Below are 16,349 nucleotides of genomic sequence, written 5' to 3' on the forward strand. Positions count from 1 at the left end.
TTTGTCACAAAAGAACACACATGGTATTCACTCACTGATTACTGGATATTAGCCCAGAAATTTGAAATACCCAAGATTCAACTCACAGGCCACATGAAGCTCATGAAGAAGGAAGACCAAGTGGGGGTGATTCAGTCCTTCTTAGAAGGAGCAACAAAATACTCAAGGGAGCAAATATGGAGACAAAGGGAGGGACAGAAACTGAAGGAGGGGCCATCTGAAGACCATTCTACCTGAGTATCCATCCCATCCATCCATCCATCCATCCATCCATCCATCCATCTACCAAAGGTAGATGCTGATGTGGAAGTCAGGAAGTGCATGCTGATAAGAGCCTGATATAGATGTCTCCTCAGAGGTCTGCAAGAGTCTGACTTATTCAGAGGCAGATGCTCACACCTAACCTTTGAACTGATCATGGGGTTCCCAATGGACGAGTCAGAGTGAAGACTGTAGGAGCTGAAAGGGTTTGTGGCCCCATGAGGAGAGCAACAATACCAACCAACCAGAGCTCCCAGGGTCTAAACCACCAGCCTGGGAGCACTTAGGGAGGGATCCATGGCTTCAGCTGTATATGTAAGAGACGAGGGCTCTGCTGGGCATAGGTGGGAGAAGAAATTCTTGGTCTCATGAAGCCTGGACACCCCAGGGGGTGGAAATTTGAGGGTGGGGTGGGTGGGTAAGTTGGGGTACATCAACAGACAAGTAGGAGGAGGGGTGAGGGGATAGGGGGTTCCTGGGTAGGTGGGGGATGGGGTAAGAGGATAACATATGAAATGTAAATAAAACATCCAATAAAAAAAATAAAAATAAAAAATAAAAAGAAGAAGAAGAAGCTTCTCCTTGGCTGGGTGGTGGTGGCGCATGCCTTTAATCCCAGCACTTGGGAGGCAGAGGCAGGCGGATTTCTGAGTTCGAGGCTAGCCTGCTCTACAGAGTGAGTTCCAGGACAGCCAGGGCTACACAGAGAAACCCTGTCTCGAAAAATCAAAAAAGAAGAAGAAGAAGGAGGAGGAGGAGGAGGAGGAGGAGGAGGAGGAGGAGGAGGAGGAGAAGCTTCTCCTTACATATGATTCCTACCCAGGGAAAAATCAAAGGGATGCAGAAACCTGATTTGTTGAATTGAAGGTTTATGAGGTATAACGTAAGGGTTACAGGGTTATGCCAGTATGCCCAGGCTTCATTAGATTCAGCAGTCAGCTATGTTCAATTAGTTACTCTTAATTGTAATTATCTTAAGGTGCTATAATCATTATGTGTGTGAATGGGTTTATTCATAATTTACCTGGTTTGGTCTGATCAATAGGAGACTAATTTCTGAACATGCAGTCAATTTGAGAACTCATTTAACTGAAGTTTTGTCAGGCTAGTTCCTTGTTATCAGAGATGGGATCATTGTCATATATGGTCTTTCATCTTTTAAATTTGTGTATGTATTTTACCTATATTAGTTATTTTCTAATTATAATGCATGCATGTGGTTGATTTAATGCTGCACACAAATCCTTACATATTGTATATATTATGAATTTGTCTCGTCTTCTGGGGTGGTTTATTGGGGAAGGGCATTAACTCCTTTAATTTTAATATTTAAAGTTGTTAGTTACCTTACTAAAAGAAATCCCCACTGGGTATGGTGACACATACCTTTAACCCCAGCAAATAAGCAACAGAAATAGAAAGATCTGGTGAGTTTGAGGCCAAATTGGTCTACATAGAGAGACCTGGGCTGGAGAGATGATTCAATAGTCAAAAGCACTGGCTGCTCTTCCAAAGGACACAGGTTCAATTTCTAGCACCTGCATGGCAGCTTATAGCTATCTGTAACTCCTGTTCTACACCTTCTCATGGCCCCCCTAGGTACCCAGCACACAGGTGGCCCACGGGCATATATACATAGGCAAAATACCTATACCATAAACTAATTTTTAAAAATTAAAAGAATCTTACCTATTAGCTTTATTTTTTAGCATTTGGATCAGCTAAAACTTGAATATTATGCAGAAACACTGGCAAATGCAAATCTAATGCGTTTTTCCAACTAGAAATAAAATTGCCTTTTCCCAAGTTGTTTTTTTTAAAATAGGGTCTTCTGTGCTTCTTAAGCTACAGTCAAGTACATGGACTTCCTGCTTCTGTAGTGCCAAGCTCTCAGGGGTGGGCTAAGCCCATGTTTTATACTTCTGGTGGTTTCTTCTCCTGTCTTATGGTACCTGCTGAATCAATAAGCTTTGGACAGAAATGCAAGCTCTCTCAAGATGCTTCTCTGGGCTATTTCCTCATTTTTCCACTACTACTAGGCTGTGTAAATGTGAGTCTAAATACTCAGTAGACATGAAAAGTCATTGTTTCACAGAAGAGAAAGGTTCCTTAGAAGGCATGGGTGTGGTTTATTCAAAAGAGAATGGCCCCTGTAGGCTCATACATTTGAATACTGGGTCCCCAATTACTGGAACTTTTGGGAACGATTAGAAGGTATGGATTTGTTGAAGATGTGTCTCCAGGGCAGGGGCTGGGGGTGGTATTTGAAGTTTCAAAAGTCCATGCTATTCCTCCCATCCTGTTTCTCTCTGCCTCCTACTTCCACATAAGCACAAAAGCTCCCCCCATCCTCTGTTTCTCTCTGCCTCCTACTTCCACATAAGCACAAAAGCTATCAGTTATTGCTCCAACACCATGCCTACCTGCCTGCTGCCATGCTTTCACCATAGTGATCACAAACTCTATAACTCTCTGCAACCATAAGACTGAAATTAAACATTGTCTTTTACAAGTGCTAGGTCATGTGGTGGAAGCCATGCTGTAATCTCTGAGAATGGAGCATGACTGTTCTGTAAATGGAGTTCCTATGCCAAGGTCCTTTGGTGAATCTTGCCTGCCTAGCAAGGACCTGTGGATGCAATGCTGTGGTCCCCTGTGCTGCTTGAAGGGAGTGCATGAGTTTCAGACCCTTCTATCTTGTGCTATGCTTATGGTACTTCTTAGTTTTGCTTTGTCAGTTGTAATTGCTGCTTAGATTACTGGGAACAAAAGCCCCTCAGATGAGTTTATAGACTCAGATGAAATTTTCTCTAAAGTTTTTTTTTTCTATAAGGAAAATAAGCCTCTTTGCAGTCTTACCACAGAAACCAGTTCTCCTCCTTGCCCCTGACTGCCTCTGCAGTCATCCTGAATAAGCAGGAGGATTTCACTAAAGTTAATGATTCTTGCTTACTTAACTACTCTAAAAATGCGATAACTATATTTCAAGAATTTAGGAAATAGCTTCTTATATGATGGCATTAAAAACTTATAGTACCAGGAGCCAATGAAGAAAAACTGAAAACCAGCAGGTGATCTTCCTGAGATGGGTCTATGTTGGATTAAAATCTATGACAGATTTGTTCTAGAAGGCAATGCCCAGGCAAAATTCATTTTAGGAAAGATTCCTGCTATTAATATGCTTTTCTTGTTATTATTAAACATATATAACAATCACTAGGTATTAGTCCACCCTTTTGAGAAGATCTCTGAAGAACAATGAAGATGTACTGTCTTGTAGTAATGCTACATAGACAGATGATTTCTTAATTCTTAATGATGATCCTATAAGAATTCCTAAAATTATAATATTCACTAAGCTCTTTTATAATAAGATTGCTATTAAATCTTTTCTGATGTCAAAACTGTAATGAGAACTCTGCCAGTCTTCAAGTATCATGAGTTAACTGCTTCTTAGATGGCAATAAGGTATTTACTACTCAGGGCACATATCAAGAGGTTGTAAAACCATTAACCAAAGGTCATAAAAAGGGAACTACCATTTACTATAGGTTCAAGGACAGAAGAGAAAATATTGACTAGGTTTATCTATACAAAACTTCACTAATAACTTACTCACAAATGTTATGGTTTCCAACTCTCCATGAACCTATAGTTAGGGACAGATGATGAATGTTTAGCCAGATAATTAGTCCTAATGGATATGTGCATAAACATTCTCTGTTGTAAACTCCTTATTCGACTTATGATTTGAGTATATGCATAAACTTGTGATGAACTTTTTACATATGATCATGTATTCTGAAAGGGGTATATGTGCTGAGGACAAAGAGAACCCCTAGTCCCCTTTTCTTAGATATCCTTATCCCCCTTTTTCTTGAACCCTTATCCTCCTTAGAAGCCCCTTTCTCCTTTTTCTTAGAGAGCTTTCATAGGAAACATTTTAGAACTCAGAAATAAAAGCTAAAATCACTTTTCAAAGTGTCCTTTTTTCTTCCTTGACTTCAACTAGCAGGCTGGAAGATAGAACAAAGACTACATTACTTAATTCCCTACTGTTTTATGATGACATGCTAAACAGCTTCTCAGTCTCAGAGGGCAGGTCAGTAACTGAGGCAAAGTGACTTAGACTTGAAATAGATAAACATTTTATTATACAGCAATCTAAATATATCCTAAGACCAAGTCTTACCCCTGTTTTTGCTCTTTCCCTTCACTGATTCAAGAAGAACCAAACAAGAAAGAAGAACTGCCAGGACTGGGGCATGGCATTTTAAAATATGTAAGGGCAGAATAAAGGGCATAAAACGTCCAATGCCAGAAAATCAACATAGGAATCTAAATCTCCCATTCTCCTTGGAGGCAAAAAGTACATGCAGAAACTGCCAGGAAGAATAAGAACTTGGTCCCCATAGTTAAGAGTTAGGTATTTTAATCCCAACACTTGGGAGGCAGAGGTGGGCAGATTTCTGAGTTCGAGGCCAGCCTGGTCTACAGAGTGAGTTCCAGGACAGCCAGGACTATACAGAGAAACCTGTGTCGAAGGAAAAAAAAAGAGTTAGGTATTAATCATTACCATTCTGAGAATGTATGAAAAATAGGACCACAACTACTGTTCACACAAAAATATGTAGGGCACAGAAATTAGATTTACATCTGAAAAATATTCTATGTAGGGCACCACATTCCCTTCTGACTACAAAAATTTAAAAGCATCATACTGCTAAATATTAATCATATCTGTAACCTCATGTATGCTAGCAGCACAGATCTAACAGAAGATGTCTGGCTAGATATAATCATATGGCTTGAAATATAAAGTCCATGCTTAGATATGAAATAAAGGTTAATGTTGAGATATGGAATAAAGGACAACTAATGATGACATAGGAGTGGAGAAAGGGAAAAGAAACCCAAATGGGTAAATGTTAATGATTCTTGTAAAATAATTAAAGATAAATGAATTGAAACTGCTTATGCTTGAATGTGTTGAACTTGTGTAAAGACAGTTTGAGCTATCCCAGGGTGTGGGGGCATCTGTTTTAAAGACAAATAGTCGTCATCAGACTCTTTATGTTTGCTCATTCCACACATCTGTCCTGCTGCCCACAACCCTGCTGCAGCTGTGCTCTGGCAGTCATGATGTTTTACCACAGCAACAGAAAAGTAACTAAGACATGTGGCAATGTAAAAGTTAAGAAAAAAGTGGTTATTAGGTTGAAGAGTAGTTATCTTAGCAGTTAGATCAGACTAGCTGTTTCAAAGGACCCTGGGTTCAATTCCTAGAACCTACATGATGGGTCACAGTTGATGGTAATTCAGTTTCAAGGAATTTAATGCCCCTTTCTGGCCTTCAAATGCACCAGGAAAGTATGTGGTACACCTGTATGTAGCCAATAGATCTGAACAAATAAATTTTTTTAAAGCACATGATTAGTCACTGCAGAAAAGGAACATGTTTGGTCACAAAAGAAATAGTAGAATATCAGACCACTCCAAAGAAGGACTGAAGTTAGATTCCTGTTCAAAGGCTGTTTCCTATATAGGTAGAACTGCTTGAGCTATATTTTAAACCCCTGCTGTGAGCACGCATGGCAAATGGAAGTGGACTTACAGACAGTTGTGAGCTGTCATCTGAGTGCTGCAAATTGAACCTGGGTCCTATGGAAGGGCAGCCAGTGCTCTTTAATGCTGAGCCATCTCTCCAGCTCATGGGAGACAATTTTGAGAGTTTTAAAGGCGCTACAAACCCTTCAAATATAGGTACAACATAAGCAAGTCTTCATGTTGATGAAACTGAGATTTTTTACTTAAGAGTTTTGTCAGGTACATTGATAGTACCTGATTCAATGTTGTGTGGTCATTAAGGGTGTTGTAAAAAATATTTTCTTTGTGTCGTATGTCATAGAATAATTACTGTTGCTCATGATAATGGACTATTTTATGTGGCTGATGGCCTTAATACAGAGGCCTGGCTTAAAAGTTCAATATATGACAAGACTGAATCCTCAACTGACAAGAGGAAGAGACATAAGGAAAGAGATGTCTGTATTTAGCTATACAGTGCTGAAAGGAGTAATAGGATTGCAAATTTTAATTGTAAGGTTTTACAAGTGTTTTGCTTGTATATATGTCTGTATCTCCCGCATACCTGATGCCCACAGAGGCAAGAAGATCCTCTGAAACTGTATTTATAGAGTTGTAGACCATTGTGTGTGTCCTAGGGATCAAATATGGGTCCTCTGAATGAGCAGCCACTGCTGTTAAACACTGAGACAGCTCTCCAGCCCCCAATCTGGTATATTTGAAAAGATCCCAGTTAATCAGCATCAGTCCAATTAGGCACCAACACAGGAAAATCCAGCAGTCCTCCAAAAGAACTGAAAAAAATTTGGAGATATTATGGGCCTTTTGGAGGAGTTAGAAGACTGAAGGAGCCGAAGGGGTTTGCGGCTTCATGGGGAGAGCGACAATACCAACCAACCAACCAGAGCTCCCAGGGTCTAAACCACCAGCCTGAGAGGAGGGACCCATGTCTCCAGGTGTATATGTACTGGAGGATGGCCTTGTCAGGCATCGGTGGGAGAGGAGGTCCTTGGTCTCATGAAGGCTGGATGCCCCAGTGTGGGGGAATTTGAGGGCGGGGAGGTGGGAGTGGGTGCAGGAGGAAGGGGGATGCGATAGGGAGTTTTGAGGGGGGGATAAGGAAAAGGGATAACATCTGAAATGCAAATAAATAAAATACCCAATAAAAGAATAAATTAAAAAAGAAAAAATGTAAACACATTTAAATTTGTCATGCCTGATGAGGCGCTAAATCTTGTGGACAGTTAGAACTGATTTACAAACAAACATGAACAAGAATATCCTAAATCAAGATGACACGGGAAAGTTCTATGTGTAGACACACAGCACAAGACTGATGAGCGCACTGCCACTGAGCCATGTTTAAGACAAGTTAATCTGTAAACTTCAATTGTGTTCTCACTTTCATGAGGTATCTGATGGTTGGTACTGTGGGAGCATGGCTGGATGCCATTTCTAGAATTCTTACACTATGAATAGTTAGTTGGTAAATTCTTGTTAAAAAAAAAAAAAGTCACACGGACTATGGAAGTAGGTTTTCATAGTGGAATCTGTATCAGGTAATATTTAGAAAGCCCCTGCACGACCCAGCTATCCCAAAGGTGGCTCTGCTCTGCTTAGCTCAGGCTACCATGTTCCTCGGCCAGAAGCAAAGCTCACCACAACTAGATCCATTACATGCCAGCGTGGTGGCTGGCTCTGCCAATCCACCATGGTGTCTCCACAAAGCTTGGCTGGAGCCCCTGATAATGCCCCAAAATCCACGGGGTACCCGGTAGAAATGAGACTCCCAATGTTTAAAGATCATCCAAAATTTATATATTTGAAAATGCTCAAATAACAAGATGCCCACACAATTAGAGTTGCTATCCAATATCTAACCTTTTGGTAAGTTGCTACCTTAGACTGCTAGAGACACTCAGACATCCGCCGCCATTTTCTCTCTTCCCTCCAGTTCTTCCCAGCTCCTCCTCTTTCTCCTCTTCCTTTTCCTTTCCACTCTTCACTTCTCCCACATTAGCGAGCTTATTGCAAATGTAGCAGGGAAGATATCCTGCTACAAGAATCCTCTGTTTAATCACCTCTTTTGGGTTTCTGATGTCAGATAAATTTTAAGTTTGCTTCAAAAGTTTTGGCACTCTTTAGATTCTTAGGGTTTTAAACACATGGGTCACAATGTCATAATCTGACACGGGGAATTTCAAAAAGGCTTTGCAGCTTTTTATCAGATGGAATCTGTCTATGTTGCTAAGTTCAATCTTCAATCACTGGGTCCCAGTAGACCTGCAGTATCAGAACTTAGAACTGAAAACATGAAATACTATATCTCACTATGCTTTTTGCTCTACTTGGCATATCACATAAGAGGTTGCAACTGCAGAGGCCCAATTTCTGTCTCAAAATGTGTCTATTTTCATCAATTTCACTGGGGCCCACATCAGTAAAAGCTTTTAGGTGTGAATTGATGGGGCTTAATGTTAGAAAGCTTTCCTCTGTTCTTTACATTCTGAGTTACTCACCTACAATATACTGAAGTAATTGGAAGAATGAGAAAGCTTTTGTACAGTTGTCCACTTCATAGGAGACAGCCCTAAGCATGAATTCTCTCACTGACAGTATATGTGGTACATGCCTTCCAGCAAGGTTTGCAGGCAGACTCCAGTATATGTTCACTGGCTCAGTAACACCTGACTTACAGTTTTTACATTAATCATTTTCACTTACAAGCTTTCTAATTATGCACTTAAGTAAGAGTTCATACATTCTTTACACTCTTAGGCTTTCACATCTGACTTGGAGTAAGGTATGTATGAGGGAGAAAATTTTCTGTATCTGTTACACTCACCACAGGGTTTCTCCCTTGTTTGAGTTTTTTCATACACAGAGGTTATATTTGCAGTGAAATGGTCTCCTGCATTATTTACACCTCATGACTTCTTGTGTGTTCTATGATGTCGAGTGAGTTGTTTCTTGAAGTAGAAAGTCTTTCTACAGTGTTCACATGCATAGGGCTTCTCCCCTGTATGAATTCTCTGATGTTGAGTCAGGTGTGACAGCCAGGAGAAAGCTTTTCCACACTCTGCACAATGAAATGACTTCTCACTTGCGTGAGTTTTCTGATGTAGAGAAAGGTATTTTTTTGCAGTAGAATGCTTTCTTGCATTCTGTACATTGATAGGGCTTCTCACCTGTGTGAACTCTATGATGCTCAATGAGCAGGTACTTGTTATAGAATGCTTTTCCACATTCTTTACATGCATAGGGCTTCTCACCCGTATGAGTTTTCTGATGTGCAGGAAGCCCAGACTTGCTGTAGAATGTTTTTCCACATTGCTTACATTCATAGGGCTTCTCATCAGTGTGAATTCTCTGATGCACAGAAAGCTGTGTCTGAGAGTAGAATGTTTTCCTGCACTGTGAACGTTGATAGAGTTTTTCACTTATATGAGTTCTCTGATGCACAGTGAGGTGGGACTTGCAGTAAAATGCTTTTCCACACTATTTACATTTAAAGTGCTTTTCAGCACTATGAGTTTTCTCATGATGAGCGAGTTGTTTCTTAAAGTAGAAAGCTTCGGGGCATTGCACACATTCATAGCGCTTCTCCCCTGTATGACTTTTCTGGTGCTTTGTGAGTTGCGACTTACAGTAAAAAAATTCTCTACATTCTGTACATTGATAAGGCTTCTCACCTGTGTGACTTCTGGAATGTATAGTGAGATGTGCTTTATAGCCAAAAGATTTTCCACATTCTGTACACTTATAAGGCTTCTCTCCTGTATGACTTCTTTGATGCTCAATGATTTGTGACTTGTAGTAGAAATATTTCCCACATTCTAGACATTGGTAGGGCTTCTCGTCTCTGTGAGTGTTCTGAGGCTGAGACTTGGTGTGGGAAGCTTTCCCATATCCGGAGCTTTCATATGGCTTCTCCCCTTCGAGACTTTTCTGATGTTCTGCCAGGTGTGACCTCCTGCACTGTCTCTGTGTATACAGTGTCTCCTCATTAAGAAGCCTCTGACAGTTATTGAGAGGTGACTTATAACGGATGCTTTTCTTACATGTTATCTGACTCCTCGTGTGCTGTGACTCCTGGATAAATGCCTTCACGCATTCTTTATCTTCACAGGATTTTGTCCCTTGTTGGATCTTCCGTGCCACCTTCAGGTCTGCCTTGAACGAGAGGAATTAGTTATATATTTCATACAGCAACGGGGCTTTTCCCTAGAATATGCTTTCTGATTTTGGTTTGGAATATGTCAAAATTTCAAATATTTATGGAGTTTATCAACGATCTCTTTAATATGAAATTTTATTTGTAAATAATATTCACTGTCTTTATTTAAAACAATATCAATGGTCAAACATATAGAAAACACTATCTTCAACTTTGACTGAGTTTTTGGTATATAAATTTGATCATGTCAGAATAATTTTCTATTATTATTAAACGTATCACATTCTTCTCCCACTGGCTCTTAATAGCTACACAATACAGAACAACACTAGGCTATGGGTTCCTTTCTAATTGTATAGGAAGGTACATTTGTGTATACACACGTTTAAATGTATCTCTGTGTGCATGTGTGTGCATGTGTGAGGTTACTGAGGTTGATGTTCAGCATCTTCATAAACCACTATTTACTCTATTTTTTGAGATCAGGTCTCTCAATAGATCTGAAGCTACCTAGCTTGGAAGGAATGATAGCCAGCAAACCCCAGTGATCCCAATCTTTCTTATTTTCATCGCACTGGTTAAAGACACATGTTGTCCAAACTAGCTTTATAGATGGTGGATGAGGATCCAAACTGAAGACCTCATGCTTTCATACATCAAGCATTTTAACAAGTAAACAATCTTCCCAGGCCTGAGTTACTTTCTTTTATTTTTCAAATTACATCTCTGTTTGTGCATGTGTACATACTCACACCAGGGCACACACATGAAGTTCAGAAAACAAGTTTCAGGGGTTTTCTTCATTATCCACCACAAGTCCTGTTACACGCTGAGCCATCTTCTTGATTTGGGTTAAGTTCTTGAAGAAACATTACTAAGTAATTTCCAACATATGTGTTTAGATCTGAAATATGTTAAGAGTTCATGTTAAATATTTTACTTACTTCAACAATTTTGTCATTTGATGTCTTGGTGTTGGCAATTTCAACTTGCCACAAATATCCTTTGTGATTTTCCTGGTCAGTCTCATTCCAGGCAGGCTTTTTATGAGTACCTAAAATAATATTAAAAATATCACTATACATGAATAATTCTGAAATCTTTTTCATGTAACTCAAATGTAAAAAAAAAAGTGTGTTTTCTTATCCTCATGGAAAGTATAAAATAATATTGCCTTATGAAAACATTCTCAGTAAACATTAAACATTCTCAGTTCTTTTGAATAATATAATAAATTTATTGACTTCATGCTGCATGTGTGCCACCATGCCCAGCACAATCTGATTCTTTTCAGTTAAAAATACATCTGAACTTTGCATCATCTTTTTGATAAATCCAATGATGAGCACTGAGAATGATATCTTTGTTACTGTGAGCACAGGTCTTTAAGGGCAGCCACTGCACCATGGTCTCATCATGCATTTACCTAGGATGGCATACTTGCAGCATACAGCTGTTCTATGTCTCACATCTGAAAACTCCATAGCAGGTAAATAATTCTCTATTATCACCAACTGTGTGTATGGTTTCTTTTTTCATATATTCATAATATTAATCCTATACTGGCAAACATATTTTTTATCTATATGGTGCATCTCCACCCTGGGTATTGCTGGTTAGAAAATTTAAGTTTACAATGTATTCATTTTTTTGTTGATGTAGTTGTTTTTGTTTCAGCCATGTCTCATCTAACACATTCTATCCTTGAACATTATTGTTTGGAGAATGACCTTGAATTCCTCTCACTTTGGGGGTTACAGGCATGACCCACCAAGCCCTGCTAGATCTATATTCCAGAGCTGTTTACATTCTATTCAGAAGTCAACACACGGGCCGGGCGGTGGTGGCGCATGCCTTTAATCCCAGCACTTGGGAGGCAGAGGCAGGTGGATTTCTGAGTTCCAGGACAGCCTGATCTACAGAGTGAGTTCCAGGACAGTCAGGACTACACAGAGAAACCTTGTCTCAAAAAAACGAACAAACAAACAAACAAACAAAAAGTCAACACACATGGTATATGCAATTGAGTTTGCATGAATTTCTCCAGCTGCTTCAAGATTAAAGGCCTCCTGTTAAGGTCTCTGTTCCATATGTACAGTGTAAGAAATAGCTGCCTAGGTTCAGTCTTTTTTTGTGTGTGGATATATTCTTTTTACAGAATCATCTTTTAAAGTCCTTTTGTTGAAACAACTTCTTGGTAATATTACTGAGAAAAAGATGGCTAAAGTTCTGTGATATACTTTTGGATCATTGGGAAGGTCCATTACAAGGTCTGTGCTAAAAGTTTCTGCCAACAGCTTGCTATTTTGTTCATATGGCTCTTGTAGCATTATTTGAAAGAAGGTATAGGGATAAGTTCAGCATCACCTTTTCTATAAGAGTCCATTGGCTAGTTTGTATTACTTCTATAAGACAATTTCATGTTTATATTTTCCTGTTTTCTAGAAAATACGTTATCATTTCTGGTAGTACACTGAATGTGTGTGTATAGCTTTCATTAAGAGAGTATTTTAGGGGCTGGCTAGATGGCTCATTTGGAAAAGATGCTTGCTATGCAAGCCTGGCACTGTGAGTTCCATCCTCAGAACCCACATAAAGTTGGAAGAAAAAACTCCACAGAGTTGGCCTTTGACCTCCACATACATGCTGTGGCACACTTGGCCCTCCCACACACAGTAGGCCTATACAATCATCATCACCACCATCATCATCATCTTAAAAATTAAAGACATTTTGACCAAACTAATTGTATTAATATATGAACATGTGACATCTTTAATTATCCATTGTCTTCCTCAATTTCCTTTTAAAAAGTTATATTTATTTATTTGTCTATATGTGAGAGTGCACACATACCACACATGTCTGAAGGTCAGAGATCAAACCCATAGGAGTCTGTTGTCTTCTACCATACTGGTGTCAGTGACTGAACTACAGCCTCTTCATCTACTGAGCCAGAACGCTAAACTCATTTTCACCACTGTTACAGGTTTAATTGTACATACTATTTAGCATATTCCTAGGTGGCTTAGGGTTACTTGGACGAAATTTTAAATTACTTTTTTTTCTTCACTTCCTTCTCACCATGTACAATATTCATATGTAGAAAAGATACTGAAATATAAGGTATCTAAGCTGAAACTCAGTTGGTAGAGTGTCTGCCCAGCACACACAGAGTTTAAATCCCCAGCACCATATAAATTATCCAGGGTGGTACGCATCTCAGAAATCCAAGGTGATCCTCCCCAAGATAGTAAAGTTGAGGTCAAGATAGTATTTTGAGGTCAAAATTCATGGGCTGCATGAGATGCTGTTTAAAAAAAAAAAAAAATGGTACTGTCTTGGTTGAAGACTTATCTCAGGATTACTGAGCTTGGCTGGTACATATAAGACATAGAACTTATTCTTACCATGAAAGGAAGGGAGGAAAAGCCCCAGATTTGCTATATTGATTATATAACCTATTACTTGTAGGTAATGTTTAAGAGCCTTTATGGACAGCTAGGCCTCTTGGGGCATGCCTTTAGTCCCAGCACTTGGGATACAGAGGCAGGTGGCTCTCTCTCAGTTCAAGGCCAGCCTGGTCTATAGAGACAGTTCTAGGAGAGTTAAAGCAACACAATCACTATTTTGAAAAACCAACCAACCAAACAAACAAACAAACAAAAAGAAGAAATGTATAAGAGATAATAAAAATGAAACAGTGACAGATAAGGAAAGTGGAAGAGGGTTAGGTAACAGGAAAATAAAAATGAAAAGAAATCCACAAAAGGGAAACAGAAAACCACAGGAGATAATGAATCTGGAAAAATGAAAAATACAAAGATATAAGCCTGCAAGTAAGAAAAATATATAAACAGAGAAGAACTGAATCAAAAAGCAATAGAGTAAAAACACTAACCATCAAGTACAGAGGTTGAAGTGGGTAGGCATTTTTATCTGTCTTCTCTGAGAGTACTATTAGGAGTCAACCAAGTGTGGTAGCTTTGGGTGTGTTACTAGGGTCTAATCTAAGTCTGCTGTTCTCACCTTATCACTTGGCGCTGTTTGTTGATTGATAACTGGCCTCGTTAATGGTATCTGTCAGCAGTAGGGCATCATTCAGCTAAAGACTTGCATGTTTTCATACCAGGAAAACATATCAGAAACAACCAAAAACTAGGTGATGGGTTGACACAGCTAATTCTTTCCAGACACTCCAAAAATGAAGAGTCTGGGTCAGGGCTAGGTAAGTTGGTAGGAAGCATTCAACATGACCAATATGGTGAACTATCCTCTTGCTGTCCACTTTTGCTCACTCAGTATGCATTCACTGACCTGGAAGGCTGCAGACAGAGGATTCTATCACAGGCCATGGCCCAAATCCATGCTCCAATTTGAAGATCACCTCAGGTTTGGTCATGCAACATCCTGTTAAGTGGTGAAGAATAAACAAGTTTTGCAAAAGCATTAGGTGCCATCCACTAATGAAAAACAAAAGATCATAATTCAGGACCTGCGCTTTGATCAGTAAATCAGAAACTTTCCTTAAAGGGTTTATGCTTACATTCTTCACTGACTGGAAATCATTTCAATCAGTATGATTTCCAGAAAATGTCAGAAAACAGAAGTGAATAGAAGAGAAAACACAATAAAAGAAAAGAATAGTTAATACAAATTATACGAGGGACTGAAGAGATGTTTCAGTTCCTAGCAACCCTATCACGTGGCACACACCACCTATAAGTCTAGTTCCAGTAAATCTGACACTTTCTTTTTTGGTATGAATGCACATGGTATAAATAAAAATAAATTTTAAAAATATTTTAAATAAAATAAATTTCTAGGCATGGTGGAACATGTATTTAATCCCAGCACTTGGAAAAAAAGAGGCAGGCAGATTGGTTTGAGTTAAAGGTCAGCCTGGTCTATGTCATGAGTTCCAGGCTACCCAGGGCCATGCAGTAAAATTCTTTTTCAAGAAAAAATTAAATAACCCAGGCAGAGTTTAAAAATCAATGAGGCCCCTCCAGAATTCCACTTCCCTTCTGCCTCTGCCTGGTCCTTTGGGCTGGGGAAGACACAGAGTTGGTCTGCTCCTGTGGAGATACTGAATCCTGAGCCATCCTAGAGGAGCCACTGCACTCAGAGCAGCTGGTAAGAACTCCATCTCACTCCATAAGCCCCAGAGATACATCTGGGAGCCAGGGACATTCAGGACCCACCAGCTACCCAAACCCTACCCCTCCGGAATTCCACTTCCCTTCTGCCCCTGCTTGGTCCTTTGGGCTGGGGCAGACACAGAGTTGGTCTGCTCCTGTGGAGATACTAAATCATGAGCCATCCTAGAGGAGCCACTGCACTCAGAGCAGCCGGTAAGAACTCCATCTCACTCCATAAGCCCCAGAGTTACATCTGGGAGCCAGGGACATTCAGGACCCACCAGCTACCCAAACCCCACCCCTCCAGAATTCCACTTCCCTTCTGCCCCTGCCTGGTCCTTTGGGCTAGGGAAGACAAAGAGTTGGTCTGCTCCTGTGGAAATACTGAATCCTGAGCCATCCTAGAGGAGCCACTGCAATCAGAACAGCAGACACTGAGCTGGTTTGCACTTGGGAGACATTGTATCCTGAGCCATCCTAGAGGAACCACTGCACCCAGAGCAGAAGGATTTCCAGATCCAAGAGGTGGCCTGAGTCCTAGGAGTTCTTCCACCCAGGAGATTAGGATCATAAGACCACAGAGACATCTGGACTCTGAGGAGCTCTGCCACAAGCAAGATAACTGGAAATACAGACTCCAGTCTTACACAGTGAGGGTAGGTAACACTAGAGTTAACCAGATGGTGAAAGGCAAGCACAAGAACATAAGCAACAGAAACCAAAGTTTCTTGGCATCATCAATACCCAGTTCTCCCAATATAGCAGGCCCTGGACACCCCATCACACCGGAAAAGCAGGATTCAGAATTAAAATCACTTCTCATGATGATGATAGAGGATTATAAGAAGGAATTAAGTAACTCCCTTAAAGAAATACAGGAGAGTACAAGTAAACAGGTAGAAGCCCTTAAAGAGGAATCACAGAAATCCCTTAAAGAAATGCAAGAAAACACAAAGAAGTAATTAAACAAAAAACATTCAGGATCTGAAAATGGAAATAGAAACAATAAAGAAAGCTCAAAGGGAGACAACCATGGAGATAGAAAATCTAAGAAAGAGATCAGGAGTCATAGACGTAAGCATCACCAACCGAATACAAGAGATAGAAGAGAGAATCTCAAATGCAGAAGATATGGTAGAAAATATTGACACAGTTGTCAAAGAAAATGCAAAATGCAAAAAACT

General features: G+C 39.9%; 1 protein-coding gene across 1 annotated transcript; it reads right to left on the bottom strand.

Moving 5' to 3' along the window:
- Window positions 1–8,774: 8,774 nt before the first annotated feature.
- Window positions 8,775–14,434, bottom strand: LOC114636593 (zinc finger protein 660-like; the record flags this gene model as incomplete). Its single annotated transcript, XM_028784668.1, is given in 4 exon segments — window positions 8,775–8,987; window positions 8,989–10,020; window positions 10,969–11,078; window positions 14,342–14,434. Coding segments are annotated over 4 exon segments (1,448 nt in total), but the record flags the coding sequence as incomplete, so codon positions are not given.
- Window positions 14,435–16,349: the final 1,915 nt, after the last annotated feature.

The sequence above is a fragment of the Grammomys surdaster genome, unplaced genomic scaffold (genome assembly GCF_004785775.1).
Source record: "Grammomys surdaster isolate TR1022 unplaced genomic scaffold, NIH_TR_1.0 124565, whole genome shotgun sequence".
In the NCBI taxonomy this organism is placed as follows: Eukaryota; Metazoa; Chordata; class Mammalia; order Rodentia; family Muridae; genus Grammomys; species Grammomys surdaster.